General features: G+C 47.5%; 1 protein-coding gene across 1 annotated transcript in view; it reads left to right on the forward strand.

Annotated features, from left to right (window-relative positions):
• The window catches only part of TH (tyrosine hydroxylase), a 37,757-nt gene extending 19,334 nt beyond the window's left edge, over positions 1–18,423 (forward strand). The window contains exon 14 of the mRNA XM_087746751.1: positions 18,326–18,423. Within this exon, the coding sequence (XP_087602877.1) occupies positions 18,326–18,328 (3 nt within the window). The 3' untranslated portion in view covers positions 18,329–18,423. The remainder of the gene's footprint in view (positions 1–18,325) is intronic.
• The last annotated feature ends 4,965 nt before the right edge of the window (positions 18,424–23,388 follow it).

The raw sequence follows: 23,388 nt of genomic DNA on the forward strand, positions 1-23,388 counted from the left end.
ATTGTAATTTTAGAGCACTTTTTCCAAAGGTTCAGCTATGATTTCCCAATCTGGGCAGATCCAGATCTTGAGCTGTAACTCTCAAGGCTCCCTTAAGAGCTGTAACAATTTTTAATTTGGGGTCTTAAGTTATTAGTATTAGATTAAGTAGCTGGAGCAAGCTATGCAAGACTAAGGCAGGTTAGGTCATAGTTTGGCTATCTAGCCATGAAAATCTTATTGGTTACTCCAGTAAAACAGACTAAAATAAATAAAATAAAGCTCCAAACAGGCAAGATGTAACAATCAAACCTGTATAGTTAATGCACAGCTTATGGCCTTGTTAGCAATAGCAATGCCATGTTACTGGCCTGCAGGTTGCTGTCCCTTCTCTCCTTTAGTAGTCTCCAGCTCCTGGGCTACTGCCTGCGAGTGCAGCAAGGATGCTGCAAACCCTGCAGCGATGCCAGGGTCCTGATCAGGAGCAAGCAGGGAGTCTCTGTGGAGGCATTTGCTTTCTGGTCTGGCCTCGAAACCCATAAAGGTCTGAAGGTGGTCGCCTCTAGTTCTCCAAAGGACTTCAAGGTCACTATCTGCATTGTTAAATCTCTAAAATTAATGCAATTTATAAAAAGACCAAAGATACTAATATGGAGTGAAAAGCGAAGTTAAAAATCCTTGCAACTGCAGGAGCCGTCAACTCCTCTGCCTTGCCTTGGAGTTTGCGTTGCTGCTCCGTGACTCTGTCAGCTGTTGCTTGTTCAAGGAGCTGTAGTAAAATCTGTTGCCCTACAAAAATAGAAAATAAGGAAACTCAAAGCATAAACCAGCCCCGTTAGTATGCAAGCATATAAACAGATCTACCGCAGCCATGTGCGAGGTAAACACCACGCAGGCTGCACCCCCTTGCTTCTGAGAGATGAGGTTGTGCTGTGAGTGCGGGAGCTTAGGCTGAACAGGTGCCCGAGGTTCCTCTTTGGGGCATTTTCTGTGGCTGTGTTCTTGACAAATTAATGACAGATTCCAGAATTATTTGGCCCCTTAGGGGGACATCTGAGAAACATGAACCCATTTGTATTTACCATTGCCCTTGTCTATTTAATATCTTAGAGGACTTATCCTATTAGTAACATAATAGGTTCCCTTCCATTTTGTCTCTAAGGCTTGTTCCTTTTAATCTGATATCAAATACATTACTTGGCCCCTTATTTCATAAGCTGTGTATGAATTGGATTCTTCCTTTCTCATTTTACCTATTTTTCTCATGTTGCTGCTTCTACGCGAGCCTTGTTTTCTTCTTTATCCTGACATAATATTTTCGGGTCTCGGACATGGGACCACCAAGGAACAGGCTATACAAACAAAATCTAGTAGGGTTGTAAACCAGTCCCTAATCTGTCACTGCTTCTTAAAGCTACTAATATCGAGGTTAACTTTTCAGCCCATCATTTTGAATATTGTCCTACAATTTTCTTTACTCTATTTTTAATAGTCTGACTCATTTCTTTCGATGAGTCTGGAGGATTGGAAGTGGTAGGGTATATGCAGTCCTTGCTTCATCCCCAAGTTACTCATTAAGGCTCAAGTTACTTCACTTACAAAGCCCCCTCCTCCATCTCATCCTACCTCAGCTGATGTTCCATATCTATGGATAATTTCCTTTAACAGCATTTTTACAGTTGCAGTGGTTGTATTCCTTTTAGATGGAAGAGCCTCAACCCATCCTGGAAAGATATTCACGGTGACAAAGACATACCGATACCCTTCTTTAGTGTGTAACAGTTTATCTGGATGATCCCTTTGCAGTATTTGCCAAGGCCCTTGGTTTAGCCAGTACAGTAGAGTTGGCAGCTTTCTTGTACTAGTTCAATTTTGCATCATTGCACACCTTATGCAGTTCTTATTTATGTTCTCTATATCTTGCTTCATTTGGGGCCAAATATAAATTCTTTGCACTCTTTTTAGAGTACCTTGTACTCCTTTATGTAACTTACTATGACAGTCTAAGACGGCTTGCTCTCATTCAGCTGACCACAGTATCCATCCCATCTTCTCTTTTAGCTGATTCCTGGTTGGGGCTGCAGTAAACAAACTCTGAGTCAATTTATCTCCTTGCTCACTAAATTGTTTCTTAGTATTGCTTTCAGTCTTCCCATGTACTTTAACATCTTTTATATATATTTTATTCCTACTCTCCTTCTAAGCTTGTAAAATAAACCTCTTGTTTTCTTTGTGGGTGTCCCATTATGTGTTTCCCATCGCCTTTCTCCCTATCATGCATCCAGTATTTTATTCTATTATCAGCATAGTGGCTATCTGTAGAGAGATATTGTGCCAGAGGGGTTTATGTCTTTTACTGACAGCCTGTAAGCTCCTTGGCATGATCCTTTCTCTAGTTTCCCCACTATGTGTTCCCTCATTCCACTAATCGCAGTATCCTGGATTATTTTTCCTCCTTGTTCAAATTTAGCACTCCCATGGGTGCACAATACCTTTGGTTTATTACCGGTTTCCTTTAAAAGGATATCCACATTAATATCCATTTCTTCTCTTTGTGCTTAAGAGCAGAGCATGAGTAGACTGGGGTACGACTGGACTATTGAGGGTGAAAGCCTCAAAAACCATCATAGCCCAGACTGCCTCTAACCAGGCTTTCTCATAGCCAGGGAAATTTTGGTCGAGCCCCTGGGGAGGGGAGGATTCATATGGTACTAGTATCTATTTTCCTTCACTATTTTTCTGTAACAGTACTGCTCCCACAGAATCAGCTGATGTTGAAATTCTTATTATGAATAACTTTCCTTTGACTGTGAATTTTAGTGCAGGAGCTTCTCAAGCAGCTTCTTTCACGTTAGATAAAGCATGTTTTGCTCTTTGTTTTGCTCTTTGCTCCAGCTCCCTTCCTGATTGATTCTTTTTTTGTCGTTTTCATAATGGTCTGCTGGTACTAGCAAAGATGTATATGCTGCCATAAGATACTAGTGCAGTTACAGATATGCTGCCATAGAAATTAAATCCTCCCAGCACACTTCAGAGTTGGGACTGATTAGTGGGAGTCTTTATTTCACAGAAAGTTTAACCTTTCTAGCATCTGTCCATCTTCTTGTTTCACCAGTTCCAATTCCCAAGCAGTTAACCTGGGGTTGCATTAATTGTGCCGTATTCAAATTGACTTTAAATCCCATTTGGTCTATTAATTTTAAAACTCAGCTACTTCTCTCTTGTACCTCTTCTTCTGTAGCTGCGGTACCCTGAATATCATCCACATAAGACGATTTCTTTTCTTTGTCCCCTGGATACCATCATTCAAACACTTTCCTAACGCAAGCGTGTGCATCGGGACAGGTGCTTGGCCCTGTGGGATGCAAGTAAAAGTATATTGTTTGTCTCTTAATGTGAAAGCAGCTCTGTAAATTGCTTCTTCCCCTGCGTTTTGCCATATGGGAGTTTGCTGTGAATCGTGGGGGTGTGTTTGTGCCGCTTGCTCTCCTAATTCATCCGCTGTCCAAGGAGCCTGACTCAGCTTCGGGGCTGCCAGGGGCAGTGGAGATACCTGTGCTCCGTTGGGAGCGGGTGGTTGGTATCATGTCCTGCTGACATTTGAGCAGCTCTCCATCAGTTCATTAAAGACTTTCCATCTTCCTCAAGCTTATGGACTGATGTTAATGCTGCCAATTGCATCCTTGTCTTACCATTCTGCTGGGCAATTTGATTAAATGCCCATGATGGCATCATTAAATGCTCATCAAGGAGGTGCCCAATGTGCAATGAATAAAAGCTGGTGGAGCACACGCTCTAATCAACTTACCACTGAATTCGCATTTAATTCAAAATTCGAAGCAGTTTCTCTAAGTCCTACACTCCACTCTACCGTTGTGCTTTCTTTCAGCGGCTTCATATCTGCAGCTACCTGCCTTGGGGTCACTTTTTTCATTGTAACAGCTACAGCAGTTTGATCTGCCGTACCTGTTTGCCCCAGGATGGCACTTGAAGTCTTTGTGGGATATGCTGCTATTCTCAACTTCTCTTTCTTTTCCCACTTGCCCATATCATCCTTGAAATCTTCCTCTGATGGCTCCCGATCCAGTGCTCTCCACCACTTCCTGCAGCTACAGCAGTTATTTTTAATTTTTGCATCCCAATCTGCTTTTGCAAGTGTCTAATTTTAGCTTCACATTTACTATGATCAGGTCCCTTTTGAGCTCTCCCTTGCTCTAGGGTGAATCACTGCACTATATATGTTAATCCCTCTCCTTACTTCTGCAGCTTTTCCTACTCTTTTTTCTAAATTCATCTGATTCTCTAATTGCCATCGCACCTCCTTATTGCCTTTTTGGGCCACTAGATGGTATTCCTTTTCTAAAGACAAACTTATTTCAAGTCACTTGATAGACTCTTTTAAAACACAATTTTCCCATTGAAGCAGCTGATATTCTGGTGTTGCCTTGGCTCAGTTGGCACAGATTATTGCTGCTTCCCATACCAGTCCCGCTAACAGAGGTGGCATATCCTCGAGCCTCCCTTCATCTGCTCTCCCGTATTGGGGAACATTTGGTCTCTATCACCCATCGGCTTCCTGTGGGCTGGAGAGGTGCCCACAGCCCCTGCCGTAATCTCTGATATTGTTGGGATTTCCTGTAGTCCTCCAGTATTCCTGGTTTTAGGCTTTTTCCTGAGTCTCTTTAGATTTTTCCCATGCTTTCAATTTTCTTAAGGTATCCTTTAAGTATTGCGCACAAGGCTGGTCAGATTTGTAAGATGCCTTGAATGAGATTGCTCAGAGGAGACGACTTTGAGGATCTACCCAGTCACACTCTCCACCAAAAGATGCTATAAATTCCCTTTTCCTGACAGTGGAGCTGATTTGTAGGATTATGTAGCTGCTTAGAGCTAAACACGACTCATGTCCTTTGGGTGGGTCATGGGAACCTTCCTGCCATTTCCCCAATCCTCACCAAACGTGGCTGCAAGCTCTATAAAAAGTGATCTGGAGAAAGCCAAGGTGATGGGTCAGCCCAGGTTAAACCCTCCTGTAGATGGAGCATGGGCTGGCGAGGGAGGAAGAAAGGAGAAAAGCCTTTCTCTGAGCCAGACCCAACCGTACCCTCTGGTATCTGCATGTCCCAGTGCCTCAGTGCCTCGCTGAGCAGTCTCTTGCTGTTGTTGCTGCTGCTGCTGTGGGTGGATCTGTCTGTCTGTCTCTCTGTGTAAAGAAATACGAAACAGAATTATTTTTCATTTTGGAATCGTGCTGCTGCTGACATGATATTAAGAATAAAAAAAAATATATTTCTGGTCTAGCATCTTGAGTTTGGCTCTTTCATCCTTCTGCTGTCCAGATTCAAGTTGGCCGTCTTCCCTGCAGGTAGTACGCAAAATCCAACCTGGGACCCATTACAGCAAGAGATCTGCAACTGGCACACATGTGAAATGTTAGTTCAGAGGTGGAAAATGGTCCCTTGTTTGCAGATGAGCTGATCTAAGCCTTTCTTTGCCAGGTTATTACCAATTGCACAATTATGCATGGGACAGTAGTTGGGAGGTCTCTTTTAAATAGTAACACAGCAGGGGGCTTGCCTTCCTACGTGCTTTCTCTCCCAGCATTTGTCACTATTTCTGTTCAGTTCCAGTAACGCTGGCCATGTAGGAACGCTGGCATATGCACTGTGCCTAGTAACGTAGTCTGGTTTGCCGGTAACCAGGCTATGCAACCCCAGTCCTAAGTGTGTTGAACACCCTTCTAAGAGTAATTAGGGGTGGATCCTGCTTGCTTAAGCATAGGGACTATTTTAGATGACCTGAGGCATCTGCTGTGTCCATGTGGGATTCAGGATGCCCAGGAATTGGAATGCACCCCCAAAGACCAGAAGAGATGCCCAAGGCCACATAAGTGTTTCCTACTCTAGAGTTATCCTTACGTTTAAGGAAACCTGTTCCAGTCACTACTGCACGCTTGGCTTTTACGTGAAAGCCAGACTCTTTCTCTGGTTAAATCCCTTCCAGAATCAGAGACAGAGGTGGATTAATGTATTGCCGGCACAGGTCTGGACCATGCATCCAGGCACCCCAGCACTGTCTGAGAGGGAGTTTCCTAATTTAGGACTTGTAAGGATACCCTGTATCTTCATAGTGCTCGTTAAAGTGTTACAGCTGTAATGAATTCATCTTCATTACACGCTTGGGAGGTAGAGGAGTACTCTTGTCCCTGTAAAAGCTGACAGATAAAAGGAGGCAGAGAATCAGAGAGACTCAGACCAGGCGCAGAGCCTGAAAAGTAATTACATGCCTAAACAGCTTTGGGAAGAAGTGTCTAAGTGGCAGATCTGGGGCTTGAACCTCTGTCAGCCCCCTCAGGACCAAATCTTTCTTCTTGTGCTGTGATGGTACAGATCAGAAGAACTCAATTATTTACAAACCCTACAGCCGCAGGTATGCGTGCACACATGCACCGCCCCCCTGGAGATGGGAATTGATTCGGACAAGGCTGCGGCTGACCTGAGCTGTCATTCGTACTGCTAATCCAGCTCAAATCAAACTTGTTTCTTTCCCCAGGGACCAGAAAAGGTACTGCACTTTCCACTGTGAAGAATTTGTTTTCAGTTTCCTTGCACTTGTTCATTATAATTTTGGGGAAAATGCTAGTTTTTCTAGGGGAAAGACAATCTTTTGACATTTTTCTGGCACGTCTGAAAGCAGAAAGTATCTGAAATGTCTTGAAAACTGATCAGGAGATTATTTTTTAGTTATTTTTTTTAACTGAATAGAGAGGTTTGCAAAGATTAGGTAAGGGATTTAACACCCCATGTGACTGCACCTCAGAGGTGCTAATACAGCTTTCCACCACTCTCGTTGTGCAGCTGGTATGGTTGGCGGTGGCAGGTCAATAAAATCAGCGTTTGGAGATTAGACATTTTCTAGACTTGCTAGTGCTATGCTTCAAACGAACGAGGGTTTCTTCATGACTGTGTTAACGAATTCACTTCAACCATCTTGTACACGGGGCGTATCACTGAGGAGCAGCTGGAGCATGTGCACATGTTGACTTCCCTACTGCAAGCCTCCCAAAACCACATACATCCCAGCAGGGATGGGACCCACCCAGACTCCTCGTGCATCCCCCAAATCCTCTGCCCCAGAACTGTGGGGGGTTTGGGTCCTGATCTAAATTCCCAATATACAGACCCCAACTCCAAAATACTCCCTCCAGCTCTAACCAGCCACTGTCATGTGTTTCTGTATGCGATGTTCAGAGGTTTAGTCTGGGATGGAGCAACTGGTTATGAAACTCATCTGAAACACAGGTTTGAATTAGACTTGAACCACAGCGATGCAAGACGGGACGGGCTCGGCGGTGAGCTCCAGTGCCTGATGGGGTCATGGCCCATCCTCATTGATTTTCCTGGAGGCGTAGTGATGCCAAATCCATTTTTTTTACTCCTGACATTAGTTCCACTTAGTCTCTTTGCAATTATTTTCTCTGGACACAGCAGGGTGAATTGATCTACAAAATATTTTCAGGGATGGTAGAGGATTAAGTATCTCGCACAGACAGTTCAATGCAACAGTTGTTACCCAGGACGGCAGAGAGAAAAACAGGGTGGGGTAAGGGAGTTGTTCATTTTCCTTCCACTAAGGTCAGCCTCAAATAACTCTCCCACCTCCCTTGGAGGCCGAGACAAGATAATAAGGACAAAAATGTCAGAGCAAAGCATGGGGCCTCTCTATTTACAGCAAAGGCCAAATCGCTAACCAACAGATCGGAGCTTGCTTTCTAAACACCGATAAGCGGCAACTTTGAATTAACAGCCCCGGTTCCTCCACTGCTGTAAATCAGCCTGACCCCAACTGCCTGCGGCACCCCAGTGCCTCCCCCCAGCCCGGGGCTCCCTGGCAGAAGGAGGGGGCTGCAACAGCAGGCTCACCCCTCCTGGCCCCCGGAGATCCCTGTGCCTGGCTCCAAACACCCCCCGCCTCCCCCTCCCCTGTCCCCTAACACTAACAAGCCTTATCAGTAGGATTTACACCTCCTTGTCTAGGAACCCATAGGCAAGCCTATGGACCGGTTACTGGTGTGCATCCAAATCCTTAAAGTAGCTTTAAGTGCTCAAAATGATCCACTTATCCAGCGATAATTAATGATATCAGACCTGGGTGTCCCCGTGTCCTGGCAGGGGAGATCAGAGCACTCTACAGTGGGGCCCGGCCGACTGCGAGCGGGGAGGGGGTCAGCCCTTCTGCAAGTCCTTGGCACCTCCCAACCCTGGCAGAGCATCCCAGGGAGTGAGGAATAACCAGTGTAGTTGGCGATAACACCAGGAAGACAGATGCCTGGAAGCATCCACTGCTTGGAAGAACAATAATGGGTTGGGTTTTATTGGCTGCCAGGTGCTGTGTTAGGAAAGGTCCTTTGGCGCAGAGCTGTGCCAGTCGGCAAAACACCAGTTCCCATGGGGGTGACGCTGTGGGAGTGAGGGGGAAGGAGGAAGAAATCACAGCCCCTGTCTCAGCTCCCAACCCATCTGGAGGCATCTGAAGTGCTAAAGCTTGGAGCACCCTGTGAAGGCAAAAAAAGCGAGTGGCACCTCCAGAGGGCAAGCCACATCTCGTGGGGAAAAGCGGGGCCTCAGGGCAGTGGCATCAGGATAGCGTCAGACAAAATCTCCAAGAGCACCTTAATAGCAAAACAAGGGCTTTTGAAGTAAAGTTTATTCTAGAAAATGGAGTCTCAAATCTTCATATTTAAACTCAGCAAAGTGTGTCATGCGAGAATGAGTGTGTTGCTCCTCAATGTCCTCTTACAGTATCACTTGCAGCCCCCAATTTTATCATCAGGGAAACCATGGCAGATGTCCACGGCATACCCGTGGCTGCGCTGCAAAGATGAGCAGTGGCACAAAATACAGAAGTATGTGACATGATCATTTATTTTCAATCATGAGACCACTTTACAGCAAGGGACAAATCCAGTCTGAGCCAGCAGAAACCATTCCTTCATTTTTTTGCATTTCTGTCCTTATCCCCTTGCTGCCTTGGCTGGTTATAGCACCCGTCACTTTCTGCTACGTCTGCTGCTCTCTGGTGGCCTGCCCATGCTTTCCAGCAAAATGGCCAAGGACCAGATTTTCTTCTTCATATTACAAGGCTTCTCCAAGTCATCCATGCCTTTGCTTTTCAAGAGGTGCCTGTGATGCCAGCTGCAATTAAAGCCATGGTGGTGGCACCATGAGACTTTACTGCCTACAGTTGTGGATACTGGAGAAAACTCCCTGATGGACTCAATGGCCCCTCTCATGGTTGTTTCCTGAGGACCAGGTCAAGGTCCTCTTTGGTTGTTCTCATGGACTTGCATGACATGAAGAAGGACAGATGTGGTATCAGTGCTGAAAATATGTATTTTTGGATTGGTGCTGATCAGGCTACTTTTCCGGCGCTTCTCCACTCTATGGAAGTTATTTGTTACTTTTGCTGTTCATTACTTGTCCTTTAGCAGGGTGTCATCATCTCTTCTAATGTTTCTCTATCTACGCCAAGGATTACTTTTGGGCCATTAATAGCCACAGATTTCATCTTCTCCTCATTGATAAACAAACTAATTTGTTCTGCTGCATCTGCTAATAGCTGTGTCTAGGAACTATTAGCAGCTCTCAGGTGCTATTTTCTCCTCTACCTTCTCAAAAAAAAAATGTGGCCAGTAATATTTTAATGGGCTTAAAAGGAGCATACCTGTTTTTTCCATCTATATTTATAATCTTGCATATGCTCTTCCCAAGGTGGATGGGAAAGATTTTGGGAGCTTTACTCTAGAGATCATTAAATTTGGTCTATTTTGCTTGGGTAGCTGTACCTACTGCAGAGGCCAGAGGGCTTGAGCGAGGTGCAGCCAAACCAATTTTCAGGTGCCATGGTCCCAGGTGAGCTGGGCTGGCCGACAGTCAGCATTTCCCTGCCGAGAAGCGCGGTGTGCTCAGGAGGGGTGGCCGGAGGGTTTGGGTTGCAGGAGCCCATTCTCAGAGCCACAGTACACTGGGGAAACTCCCTCATCCTCTAATGAAAGCTACAGGCTCTTCGGAGTTGCTCCCTGGAGCACCTTCTACCAGTGAGCTACATCTCCAGGGGTGTGGATGTACTCACGACTCTCTTCACTGTTAGCAGCTAACCCAAAGCTGATGGAAACTGATGGGTAGACCCAGTTGGTTACACTGGGCTTTGGGTTACACCCTCTGCTTTATGAAACAACCCTTTGTGCTCTAAGTGGCAAGATAATGTCCCTGGCCTGGAAAAGCCTGGAAAATTGTGAAATCCTCAGTCTGACAGGAGTGTCTCCCTTGGGCCCAGTGGCTGGCGGGTGATGGGGACGGCTCACATGCCCTGCACCCAGGCGGCTGCCTGGATTAGTTTATAGAAGCAGCTGAGATTACTTGTATCCCAGTGAGTGGCCCCCTCCTCTGCTTGCACAATGCCCCTTTTGAAGCAAGGGCATCTCTCATTGTGTGGCTCCAGATAAGCCACAGAGCCTCACCCTTTGCTGTAGCAGCCCCCTCTCCCCCGGAGCCCTTGGCAGCTGCCCCACCTGCCACGTATCTCTGCAGGCATCGCAGGATTTGGTTGCAAGCATTCCCATGATTAAGCACTCTCCTTGTGCCAGGTTCACCTCCCCGCCCTTTCTCTCGTGCCACTGCCACTGGTGGGGCGGTCGCACACTGCCGCTCCACGCGTGCTTGGAGACACCAATGGGAGCACAGCTGCTGGAAACCACACGGAGACAAGGAGCACTGAGGATGCTGGATTCCCCACTCAGCGCCATGCCACCGGTTGCTGCTGCACCCTGCACAGGGAGCAGAGCAAAGCCTGGAGGGGGCAACTGCTGGGCCCCAGGGGGGTCCCCATTTCCCTGTGCTGAGTGAAAAGCTACACCTCTGTACCTCAAACAGCCCATGTGCTTGAATGCATTGCCCCAACTACACATCCCCAGCTACAAGTGGCCATACTGGGACACCTCCCAGGGTCTGGCCACCCCCAAAAGCTGCTCTTGGGGGTGAAGACCCCTCCGGGTGCCTCGGGGCCATGTTTCAGCAGGCTGCTGGCACAGCACAGAGGTACATTGGCAGGCAGCATCTCCTCCAGGGCTTTGTTTCACAAGCCACCAAACTTGCCCTCCAGGGAAAAGGAGGCACACAGTCATCATTGCGTTGTTCTGTGCGCTGCTTTTGGGGTAACACACACCCAGGGATGGGCAGAGCAACCCCAGCGGTGGCTGCTGAGTGTGAAAGCAGTGGCAGGGATGCAGATGGTGTTTCAGGGTCCCCGGGTGCTCTCCGAGAACTCGCTCACCTCCAGACCTGACCTTTGCTGTCAGTAAAACTTGCTCAAACTTGTAATTGTTAACTAGTTCCCCCATAGCAGGCTTGTTATTTTTTCAGGACAGGGTTCGAAAATGCTAGACATCTACAGTAGTAAAGGTTTTATTGTGCTGGCAAAGGACTGTAAAACTTGACTACATGACACTGGCGATTGCCTAAACCTCGTTCCCACTGATGCAACTGCTCAGGGTCGGGAGGATGTGAGTGAGGGAGGTGGCTTCAAGTCACGTCCAGAGGTGGTTTAGCACGAAGGGCAGGAGCCAGGAGCAGCCCACTCCCACCCAGCTGCTCCCACCCTTCGGTCAAGTGAGCCCAATGTGGAGCCGAGGATCTAGGGGGGGGTCACGGGAGGCACGCGTAGCTGGAACGATGGATGAGTGTTTGGCCTGTCACTGCCTAATCACATGAAAATCATGGGGAAGCCCAACCTGGAAGGAGTGAGCTGCGATTTTTCTGTAGAAAAAGATTTTCTGTCAAGAAATGGGCTCCCCTGTTGGCCCCCTCTCTGAGTTCACTGCTGACATGGGAGTTTTCCCTCTAAGACAAAACTTTCCGCAGTTTATATCCATTTTGTCTCCTTTTATATCACTGCTAGCATTTTTCATATTCCAAAGGACCATTTATGGTAAAAAAATATGGTTTCCAATAAATAATCAAAGTGATCATATTTTGGAAGAGGGAAAAAAAATCATAGTAGGAAACTTTTGCAAAAATATTGGCACGTGCTGAACTTTGAGCCAGCATGATATCTTTTTTCCTTCCAATAAATCTTCTGGCTTATTTCTGCACCCAAACTACAGTGAGCCAAGAGGGATTCCTGAATGCTCGGGTATAGTCAGCCCTTCCCCTGCTGGGACATGCTACAGAAATGCCATGAACTTTTCGAAGCTACCTCCAGGATTTGGTTAGCGAAGAGTAAGAGAAGCAACAGACTAACAACATGGCACTTCCAACACAAAATAAAATAGCTTTTTTGCTGCATCACTGGGGTAGGCCCCGGGGAAGGGGGAAGCCCAGCACAGAAGGGAGAAGATAGTGGATAGAGGAGCCTCCTTACAAAGTCCCACTGTCAATAAAACATGAGTTCAGGTGAGCTCAGGTAATGTTCAAAAGTGCAAGGAGGAAAACCCTAAACAGCAAATCTCAGCATGTGATTAACCTGGGGAACACCCTGCTCTGGAGCCTTTCCAACGTGACCACTGGACTGAAGTTCATCAGACCTGACACAGTGTGGTGACTGCAGGAAAATGACTGCTAAGGGGATCTGTAGGGTAATTCTGGAAGTGGTCCCCTTCATGTGAGATGCCAGGTGGGGGCTCCCTGCTCTGGAGGAAGCATGAGTGTCACAGGGCTTCTGCTCCTGGATTTGACAACCTACTTCAAATGGGGTAAAATGCCAGGTTTCATCCTGTGTAGCTGCTAATTCCCCATCTTCTCCTGCTAGAAAGAAGGTCTGAGTAAGTGAATTTCCCATACTCATATCTTGCTGAAACCTGAGACCCTCTTCATGGGTATACCACTAGGTCATTCAAGTACATCCAATATCTTTTTTGAGGGGAAGGGAGACCGAGATAGTGTTACGCATCGTGCACAGATGCTCTTAACTGTAGTTGAGCATCACAACTTGGATTTATTAGCAGGAGGCCAAAAGACCTACATGGTAGGGGATGTAACTGATAACCTTGTCTCGCATCCGTTTGAGCAAATGAGTCCTCTCCCTGTACGCTCATCAGAGATTTAGCACTTCTGACGAGCCTTTTTGCAATCGCAGTCATTTAGCAAACACATGATACTTCACACTTAAAGCCATGATAGGGGCATATGGGACTTCCTACCTCCTAGATGCTGATGGATGGAATTGCTTTGCCTACTCAAGAAATCAAGGGTCTGGTTTGAGTCTCAAGGCATTCTGCTGATTTTGGTGAACTTCCTTCTGATTTATATTATGTATGGAGAATCAGGCTTATTCTAAGTTAAACAAAGCAGCAGAGTTCAAACAGATGAAAATGTTTCCTTTTCAGTGGTGCTGAGCACTTGTAGTCTCAAAATTTAGAGCAATGGGAAGTTTGAAGATCATCTCATTCCCAGCATTTAAAATGGGCCTTTTCAGGCAGAAAAAAAAAAGTATACTTTAAGCAGAAAAAGGTACAAGCATGCTATTTGTGGCAGAAAAGCTGACCACAGAGGTATCAAAAAAATGGGGTAATGTGATGAAAAAGAGAGTGCGCTAGATCTGTTGCCAAAATCAGACCCATGAAAGCCAGTGGACCATCCCTGGCCCATCATCTCCTATTAAAAGTGAACTTACCAGCCAGAATGGAGATAATCAGCTATCTCCTGGTTTTCACTGGGATTTACCAGAAATGTTTGTTGGTGTCGAAGACACAATTTTGGTCAGAGACCCAGAGAGAAGAGCTGAGGGGCTCTCACCTGCAAACAGCAGAGACTGAGTCTTTGCTCTGCTTAATCCCAAACAGGAATTTGAAGGGGCACCTGGCAGATGAAGGAGGGGACCTGCCTTTCAGTGGGCGAAGGGGGCAAGTCTTATTTTTTCACATATAAAATTTCAAACGCTCTAACTCTGGCCCCGCACTCTGCTAAAACAACTGCCCAAGGTCTCCTGTAAAATGCAGATGTTATTCCTCCCCCAGCCCAAGCCATGGACACGTGTCTCTTGCTGTGCGCCGCGTGGCCAGCAATTGGAGACGCAGATAGCCTCAGCGCAATGATATGTTTTCCTTCCTCTAACACCTGACAGTAGCATGGTCTAACCGACAACTTGGCCCCATCACTGCATACTTTCCAAGGTGATATTAATCAAACAGATTAACATGTTTGCCTTTAATTTTACATTTTAGAAACAGCTGTTGAGCCACCTCAATGCCAGCAGTGCCTATTGCCAGCATTAGTGTCATTAGCGATCATTGCAGCTGTAATAGCACCATTATCTCCTGCTAAAAGGGTCACTGATGGCTCAGGACAGAGCTACAGGGAAGCAAAAACAGGTTGGATGAAATGAGATGGAAACTGCAAACTGTTGCTTCTATCTTAACTTGCATAAAGACCTGTTGATGCTACGTAGAGGGAAATTAATGTGCACAAGCAGCAAAAATTTTGGCTAGAGTGTCATCAAGGAGGTGGGGCTTGTGCTAGCTCTTGTGTCACTTGGGCTAATGTAAAGCATATAAATACGGGAAAGAGAGAATGGGGATATTACTACCAAGCAAACAGTCTTCATCTCTCAGAGCAAACTTCTTTCCATCTCTTGCTGCCACTTCTTTGGGTAAGTGTGATTGCTCCCCTTTTAGATTCTACCTGTTTTGCAGAACTATTTTCTTAAGTTGATGTAGCTGGTGGTGAAAAGTGCTGGCTCACTAGTCCAAGAAAATGAAGTGTCCTCAGGTCTTTGAGCACATTGTGTTGTTTCTGGGCCATCATCATAAAGAACAGCCCCTTCTGACTTGGAAGAGAGGGTTCTTCCTCTGAAGGTGTCTGTTGATCTTGGCTTTTCTGGGTACGTATGCTACAGGGCTCAGTGGGATGGCTCTTCCAGTCTAGTTTGGCCTTTTGGGGGAAGACAGCAGGGAGGCCGGGACTGATGTGAGCAGGTGGATGGAGATGGACTTCTGGTTATAATCATTAGTCATTTACTGTGACTTGTAAAGCCTGATGCAGAAAGCTCTCCTTCCCTTTCAAGCAATCTTTAGAAGGTCCATCTGCTACTTTGGTCTCATTTTCATGCCAAAGGAGCTGAAGGACATAAGATGCTTGATGGCAACCTATTTCTCCCTCCTAGACCTCCCTGTGTCTCCTCTGCCTCTTAACCCTAGGCCTCATCCTGCTCACCATGGCTCTCTGGATCCGATCGCTGCCTCTCCTGGCCCTTCTTGCTCTTTCCGGCCCTGGGACCAGCCATGCGGCTGCCACCCAGCACCTCTGTGGCTCCCACTTGGTGGAGGCTCTCTACCTGGTGTGTGGAGAGCGGGGTTTCTTCTACTCCCCTAAAGCCCGACGGGACATTGAGCAGCCTCTAGGTAAGTCAGGCTTGCCTTGAACGCAGTTGTATGCTATGCGATGCAAAAGGCAACAACTGCCTATCTTTGATGGTGACACTAGGAATGTCCTTGATGGGGAATGCCAGGAATATCTTTAACATACCAACAGCATCACACTGCCAATGAAAAGCTCTGCAGGTTAAAAAGGCAGATGGGAGGGCAAGCAGGGAAAGAGGATTTATAAGGCAAAAGGAATTGTGGCTGAAAGCTCAAACTTGTCTATTTCTTTGTGTGGCCATTACACTGGCCTGGGAGTGTTCACAGAAAATAAAGGTGGAAGGAACCCAGGAAGCCTCCTTCTGCCCCAAGGCAGGATCAATTTTCCCCACCCTATTCCTGACCCACACTTGTCTAATATGTTCATAAAAACCTCCAGTGAGGAAGCTTATTCTGCCTTCTGAAACTGCCCATTCCCATGCTTAACTGACATTCTTCTTGAGTGTTTTTTCCCAGTACGTAACCTGAATGTCCCTTGCTGTAAATTATTTCTTGTCTTCTTCATAGTGGAGGTGGGGAAGAGACTACTCCTTTCTTCTTTATAGCTGCTTTTCAAAATATTTGAAGACTGTTCCCATGTCTAGTTTTAACCTAACCTCAGTTAAATCCCCTCTACACCCCCCCCACTACCCTCTTAGGTCATATTTTCTAGATCTCTGTCCATGCAAATTGCACACAGGACCCCAGCTGAGGCCTTGCCAGTGCCAAGTAGAATGAGCAAACTGGAAGAATGATATTGCATGTTTTTCACACCATGTTCCTGCCTACGCAGGTGGTTTGTCTTTTTCAAAACAGTGCTGCGCTGTTGATTGATAGTGATCACTATCTCCCTTGGATGCCTTGGCCCTCCCTCAGGTGGATCAGCAGTCCTTGAAGGACCGCTACCACAGTCAAATCCTTGTCCTGGATGCGCGACTCAGTCTTCCTGCCTACCTTCAGCATCTTTCCCATTTCTTACTGAACAGCATCCCATCTTTTCAGAATTTCTATAGTTTCAAAGGCAATTTTTAGTACTAATCTTGCCCTTCAAGAGGCTTGCAGCCCCCGCAGCTTTATATTGTCTCTTATTTCATGGTGGTGAAATGCTGGTGGTGCTGCTTTTGTTCCCCTCCTTAGGACTCCTGGACTACTGATGAGTGAGAGGGCCAGGAGGCAGGAGGAGCTGACAGCCCTGCCGGCACACCCTCGCCCCTGGTCCAGCACTTTGTGTCTGCATGGCGGTGTATGTGGGATGAGGCAGTCCAGAGAGCTGCTCTTCAACATGGTGTTTGTATCTAGACGGGGCCAGGATCTGTAATGCTCCAATTGTAATGCAAGGATGATGTCTCTCCTGGAGATGGGTACTTGCAGTTCCTCTCAGCTTTAGCTCCTCTATGAATCCAGCAAATACACTCTCCCTTCTGTTTTCCAAGCTACTAACAGAGACTTTGAATAGATAGATGCAGAAGAGACCCCTGCCAAATCCCAGTCATTTCAACCCTCTCGTTTCAAGATGGACCATTACTTAACCTCCTCTGACTATGATAGGCCTCTCCCACCAGTTCTCTTCCCATCACACACTGGTTTCATTTCTATCTGATTCCTTCTCCTGCGTATGCAGCCATCCTGTGAAATAGTCTTAGAGGTCTTTGGAAGGTGATGCAAGGTAATGTCATAGCAGAGGGTTTGCCATGATTTGTTTTGAATGGCCAGCTGGGCTGTTAGTTGCTCTCTTCTCTGATGATTTGTTTCGGAAGACCACCATGAGTGGGTTGGAAGTTTCATTAGCCAATCCCCTAAATACTGTATTGAGAATTTCATCAGGGCCAACCAGTTTGAAAGTATCTGAGGATTTGCTACCTCTTGTTCCAGGATTTTTGCCTGAGCCACCACCTCTTCGTCACATAAGCTGGTTGTGTTTTACAGTCTGCTCACAGCTGGCTTGAAGGATGAAGACAAGTAAATCACAAAACATTGACTAGCTATTTCCTCTTCTACTTAATGTCAGACTAAACCTTTCCTAAATTTTCCTCCTAGCACACTAGCATAATGATTTCTTGTTACTCTTGTGCCTTGTTCATTGCATCATGCTTTGGGGGCTTGGGGATTTTGCATTTTGTGCTGTACTTTCATATTACCCTAGAAACCTCATCTCATTGTCGCTTTCCAGGCATTTTCTTTTTGTTGTTAGGGCCTCTTTTCTTCCTACAGGAAAAATTCACTGATTTATTTGCCAATTTCTGTATTTTCATTGGGCAACTAAAGCCTGAACAGTTCTGTCCACAATTTTTCCAGTTCCCACCAGCAAGTGAGATGTTCTGTTGAGTTTTGTCTGTATCCAAATACGCCAATTTATCATTCCTTCTAAAAACTCATCCCCAGCTGTGAACATGGACACACATGAACACTTTTGCCATCGGTTCGAGGCTACATCCAGGCAGCCAACAGGAGCAGGCTGTTCAGGACCAGCTGGGAAATGCATCCAGCCCCAGGACTGGACTGTCCTTGCAATCCCTCGGACATCCCAGTTGTTTGCCCAGGCTCACAGAAGAGTGGGTAACTGCCAAACTGTCCCAAACAACTCATCTCTCTGGAGCAGACCAGCCTATTTTATCATCTTATTTACTAGCTGCTCACCCCAGGGAGAGTGCAGGGTTTCTCCTCCACATGCCTACCTCAATAAAGCCCCTGTATTTCCTTGTCCCTCACACTGCTGATACCCACTCAGCTTGGCTCCTTCTGAGCACCATAGGATTATTTTTGGAGAGGAAACACAGAGCCTGAAGGTGCTACAAGCAGCATCAAACCGGGGAAACCCTTGCAACTTCCTCACCATTTTCCAGCCAACTCTGGCTTAAAAATCTGGTGTCTGCAAAGAGGGGGTCTCTGCGGCACTCAACAGCCAGGGCTGATGCTGTGTGACATCCCATGGCTTATTTTTTTCTTCCCTGGCAGTGAGCGGTCCCTTGCATGGCGAGGTAGGAGAGCTGCCCTTCCAGCAGGAGGAGTTTGAGAAAGTGAAGCGAGGGATCGTTGAGCAATGCTGCCACAACACGTGCTCCCTCTACCAACTGGAAAACTACTGCAACTAGTGGCAAGGCCAGCGGCGGGGAGCCTGCAGGCCACAGGCAGAAACACGCACTTATGCTACTGCACCTTCAAAGCAATTGAATAAATGTTGTGGATCTATTTGAAGGACTGTGCTGGTTCATGTGTCCACATCTTAGGGAGGGGGCGCTGATGTTTACTTTAGGGTGTCATTGTCCTCTAGTAAGGCAGGGTCCTGGAGCCACCCATCACATCGTACTCTCCTTCTACTGTCCAAATGAACTCCCTGGGAGGGAGGGAGGAGGATTACACAGCACTGGAGCCAGTAGGCAGAGCACCCGGTATCCCCAGTGCCCAGGGGGCAAGGAGGACAGGGCAGAGAGGTTTGAATGAGATTTCTCTTTCTAGGGAAAAGTTACAGGGCAAGATCTGTGGCAATGTCATGCTGATCAACTTCCTGCAGTTCACAGCCCAAATATAGCGAGGCAGCTGGAACACCGAACTTCCTCAGCTGCGTAATGGAGAGTTCAGATTAAGCAAAGAATTAAGTCACCTATTAATTGTACCCAGAAAAATCGTGGATGACCGCCACGACCAATTTAGAAAGTGTGTCCAGTTCCTCCTTCTGCTTGTGGGAGGCCCAGGCAGAGTCCCTGCTGTGGAACACGCTTGTCGTTCACAAGTATTTGACAAGTCATGTGCAGAAAGCAGATTTCATCCAAAAAGGAGTTTTGAGTGTATTGGCCAAGAGCTGGGCATTTCAGGGTCGCTGCAAACCTCTTTCAAGTATCTGGCCCCAAAATTGCCGCTTTCTGGGAGGAAAAGCTGCCATGGCAATGCCAGCTGGCCGAGGCGGCAGGGAGTGTGGGGAAGGGTCATGTCCCCTCTGCTGAGGAACTCCTGTGCCAGCGTAGTGGAAACCATGCAGGAGGTCCCCATGGGATGGGCGCAGCCTGGCAGAGGTGGTAGCAGTGGCCAGGGCTGCATTTTGCTGGTGGCAGATTTTGAAAGCTGGTCTGAGAGGAGGCTGTGGTTTTAACAGCCTCTTTTCCCAAACCAGATCTGACTGCCTCCGTCGGAGCCGTGCAGATGGAAACTGCCATCTCATCCCTGCCAGGATGCATTGCTCCTGCTCCTGTCATGAGCACAGAACTGGCAAAACCACTGCAAACTGAAGGGCTGGAAGAGCAGCCAGAGGAGCTGCTGAGAAGAAGACACAGCCATAAAATAGGAAATCTGAAAGCATCAGTGATTCCCCACAGTGAGCCTCCATATGGGCTCCCTTGATGCATCCAAGAGCCCATGACAGGGTCTCCCTCCTGCAGCCGCCACACCAGTGCTGCTCTGATGCTGATGCTCCCCCCGACCACCCTTCCATCCATCGACCCTTCCTCTGGGCCCTGCTGAGTATTCCCAGCAGCAGAGCTTGCAGCTGTGACAGGCAGCCTTGGGCCAAAATCTTGTGGTTATGAAAGCATGGCAAGACATTTGCTGTTTCAGAGCTACTTGGCTTCCACCAAACCTCACAGCACGTATCTCCAGTGGTTTCTAAAGGGGACTCCCTAGAAACAATTCTCCTACCTGTCCTGGTGCCCCAAGAGATCAGGACTAGTACTATTGCAGTAAAGGTAGCAGAGCTACTACCAGAGCTCATGGTAAGGCCACCATCATATTCAGGCATGCAACAGAGTTCCAGCAATCCCATACATTCATCCGCTCCAAGGAGATGCCACGCTGTTTCCAAAGGCAGATCGTTCCAAAGGCATGGTCTGGAGGGAAAGCACATCCAAGAGAAGTGCTCCCTTCCACATCTGAAAACCCAAGACTTGCTGGAGTCACCTGGACTTGTCCTGCATCACCTAGGACCGAGATCCTGCATTCAGTGTCAGGGGTCCATGGAAAGCAAGTGAGTAGAGAGGCTCTTCTGAGACAAGACTGAGACTTTCTAGTGAGAATCTGAGATTTCCATCTGTACCTACCTGACAAAATTGTACAGGTCTGCTGACAGGAAAGGTTGGAAGTATGAATACTGGAAGAGAAAGAGATGGTGTAGGAGGAGCCTTGAGTGCCTGACTGCCAGACTAGTACCAGCACTTCTCCAAGTGCTGCACAGTGGTGATGGAAACAGCTGGGAGAAGAGGGATATAATGAAGTCTATGGAGATACCTCTGGCTTCTCTAGGAATGGGGCACATGGGTCATGCCGAGGACAGGCACAGACCAGAGCGGTCTAGAGCCCTCACTCATACTATCATCAGAGCTGCATCTTGCATTACAGAGATAGCCTATAAGTGTTCAGCACCAAAGGGACCAGCAGTCACTTGCAACAAGGTCAAGCTGCCGCAGTGGAGCATGGTGGTTCCTGCATCCACCCTGGAGCTGTTTATCTGCTGGCACTCCTGCCCTGGCAGCGATGCTCGGGCGAGGACAGCTCTTCGGAGATGCCCAGCTCGTTTCCTGCCCTCTGCCATTGTTTTGTTTGCTTGTTTGTTTGTTTGCTTTTTCTGAATGCTCTCAATTAGGACTGGTTGGGAAATTGCAAATGTCACATTTTTTGCTGGAAAATGTTGATTCATCAAAATCAGCACTTCCCGCAGGACCGGACTGGTTTTAGCAAGGCAGGATTCGAAGGGATGAAGGGACGAGGGAGGTTCAGGTGACCGCTCTGCAGGCATCAGAGCAGGGATTTCATCCTCTGCATCTGATTGCCCAAGACCACATGCTAACCGCCAGGCTCTGGGCTACCCCAGGGTGGGCCCGTCTCCTTCTGCTGAAAAATTCCAGGAGGTTTCAGCAAACGCAGAGTGGGAATTATTTTGAAATCCTAAGATGGGGCAGGACCATCCTCTCCTACTCAGCTCAAGATGCAGTCCAATATTTTCTCGGCAGGTTTGGTTGTTAGATGAGATGGGGGTCTGGACACACTGGGGGCCCAGCTGGTGATTACTTGGGGCTGGAGCAGAGGACAGAAGGATGAGGAGCAGAAAGGGGCCATGATGGACAGTCCCCACCATTCCCCTGCCTTTGTGCCTCCTGGACAAAGGAGTCAGCAGGTCCCTTGATAGAGAAGGGAAGAGGAGGGAGAGGTGACCACCTAGGGTCTGGGAGGGAGGGATGGCCCCACGTTCACTTTGGGGACCCGGGCAGTCTGAGCTCTCTGCAGAGCACATGCAGCTGCTGTTGCTACCTTCCTCCCCAAAGCAAGAGCTGTCCTGGAGGCGTACGGCATACGGTGAGCTACGCTGCTCTCCGGGAGGTGCAGGAGAAAATACTGCATCAATTTAAAAGCTGTAGAAAACCTAAAAAAAAAAGTCCTTATGAATACACTTTGCTTTCCAGAACTGAAAATAACATAAAGGGACAGATCTTCACTTTTTAAAAGCTGCAGCAAGGTGAAGGCCAAAGGAGAACAAAGGTACTTTTTCCCTTTTTTTCTGGGACTCCAGGGAAAGAAGCCTGAAGGCAGCCCTGTGCACTTTCCACATGGGAGCACACAGCTCCTCAGCTTGCAGACGTGGTGCTGCTGACTAGCTGACCCTGCGCTGTGGCAGGGTGGGCACCTTTAGCCCCCTACCCCACCCAAACCTGCGGATGGGCAACAGTGTCCTTAACTGTGGTCCAGGATGGGATTTCTTTATGAAGCCCCTCTCAAACCTCTGTGCCCTGGCCCAGGCCATTCCCTGCTCTCATATGTGCTTGGGAGATGCCAGATCTTATGAATTCCTGCAGGAGAAGTGACTCAGGGACAGGGAATGATGCATCCATTGACCTCCCTTCTTGCTCCTCCTTCTGCCCGGCTTTGCATTGTGATCCTTGGGAAGCAAATGCATCCAGCCCCCTTTATTCTGACTCAGCAGTTGCTTTGAAGTGATTTTTGCGGTAGCGGTGGGGCATCATGCCCAGCTAAAATATCTTGGCTCTGCTACTCTTGCAACAAACTTCCAAAGGTCTCATGCTAGTGGTGGAGGGCAATTTGAAGAGAATGCAAATAAAAGCTTCGGTTCATTCATGCTGCTTGAATAGAGAATTGAAAGCTGAGCCGCAGAGGGGATTGCAAGACAAATTCTTTGGGCTGCAGAGTTGTTAACACTGCCTAGAAAAGAAAGGACCAAAGTTGCCCCTGTTTCCGGCGTGCGTAAAACCTTACCCAAAAGGGCTCCACTCCAGTTTTGAGGAAAGGGGAGCGATGTGCATAGAAACGGGAATGGAGGGGAGCCGCTGCGGGGCACTGACCGGTGGGGTCCCTGGTGGCCGGGTGACAGCCTGTGTCCTCTGGGTTGCTGGATGGGCTGCGCTGCTCCGGCTTATCTGGAGAGGAAGGGAAAGCTGCCACTTTCCTGAAGCTAATCCGACTGTATTATTTCCTTTTCCGGGAAGCCACAGATAGAAGAATGCTGTCTATTACCCTGGGAACTCACAGATTCACTTTATATAAGAACTAGCCAGACTATACCCTGGGATTTATTTTTTTTTAACCATCTTATCAGCTTTTTAGGAAATTTTAAACCTGCTTATAGCCTCTCTCCTTATCTGCAGCGTTATTCCTTAATAACTGACTTGCAGTGATGAGTTGAGTTAGAAAGCATGCACTGAGCAGATTCAGTGTCAACACCCCGAATTCCCTCTGATTTAAACCGACCTCAAACACACCTATTCTGAACAAAAAATAGCCCTTCTTCCTTCTCCTTTCACCCTGGGCAGGAAGAAAGCTTTAGGTCAGGCTATAAATTGATCTGGAAAGTCATTGCCAGCGCATTGTTTCTGGGTGAATTATTCCTGTGTGCAGTGGGGAGGAAGGAGGCTGTTTTTTTCCAAGCCCAATGCCAGGCTGGCTTTCGCATCCCCCCGGTCCTGTTGGGCAGAGCAGGCGGGAGCAGATCCGGGACAAAAACGAGAAGCGAAGCAAGCCCGTAGGAGCGCACAAGGAAATGATTCGAGCCTTAATCCTTTCCCTCCATCCCCAGCCGGCTT

The sequence above is a fragment of the Nipponia nippon genome, unplaced genomic scaffold (genome assembly GCF_047370975.1).
Source record: "Nipponia nippon isolate SJK-2023a ecotype South Korea unplaced genomic scaffold, ASM4737097v1 scaffold_10, whole genome shotgun sequence".
NCBI classification, from domain to species: Eukaryota; Metazoa; Chordata; class Aves; order Pelecaniformes; family Threskiornithidae; genus Nipponia; species Nipponia nippon.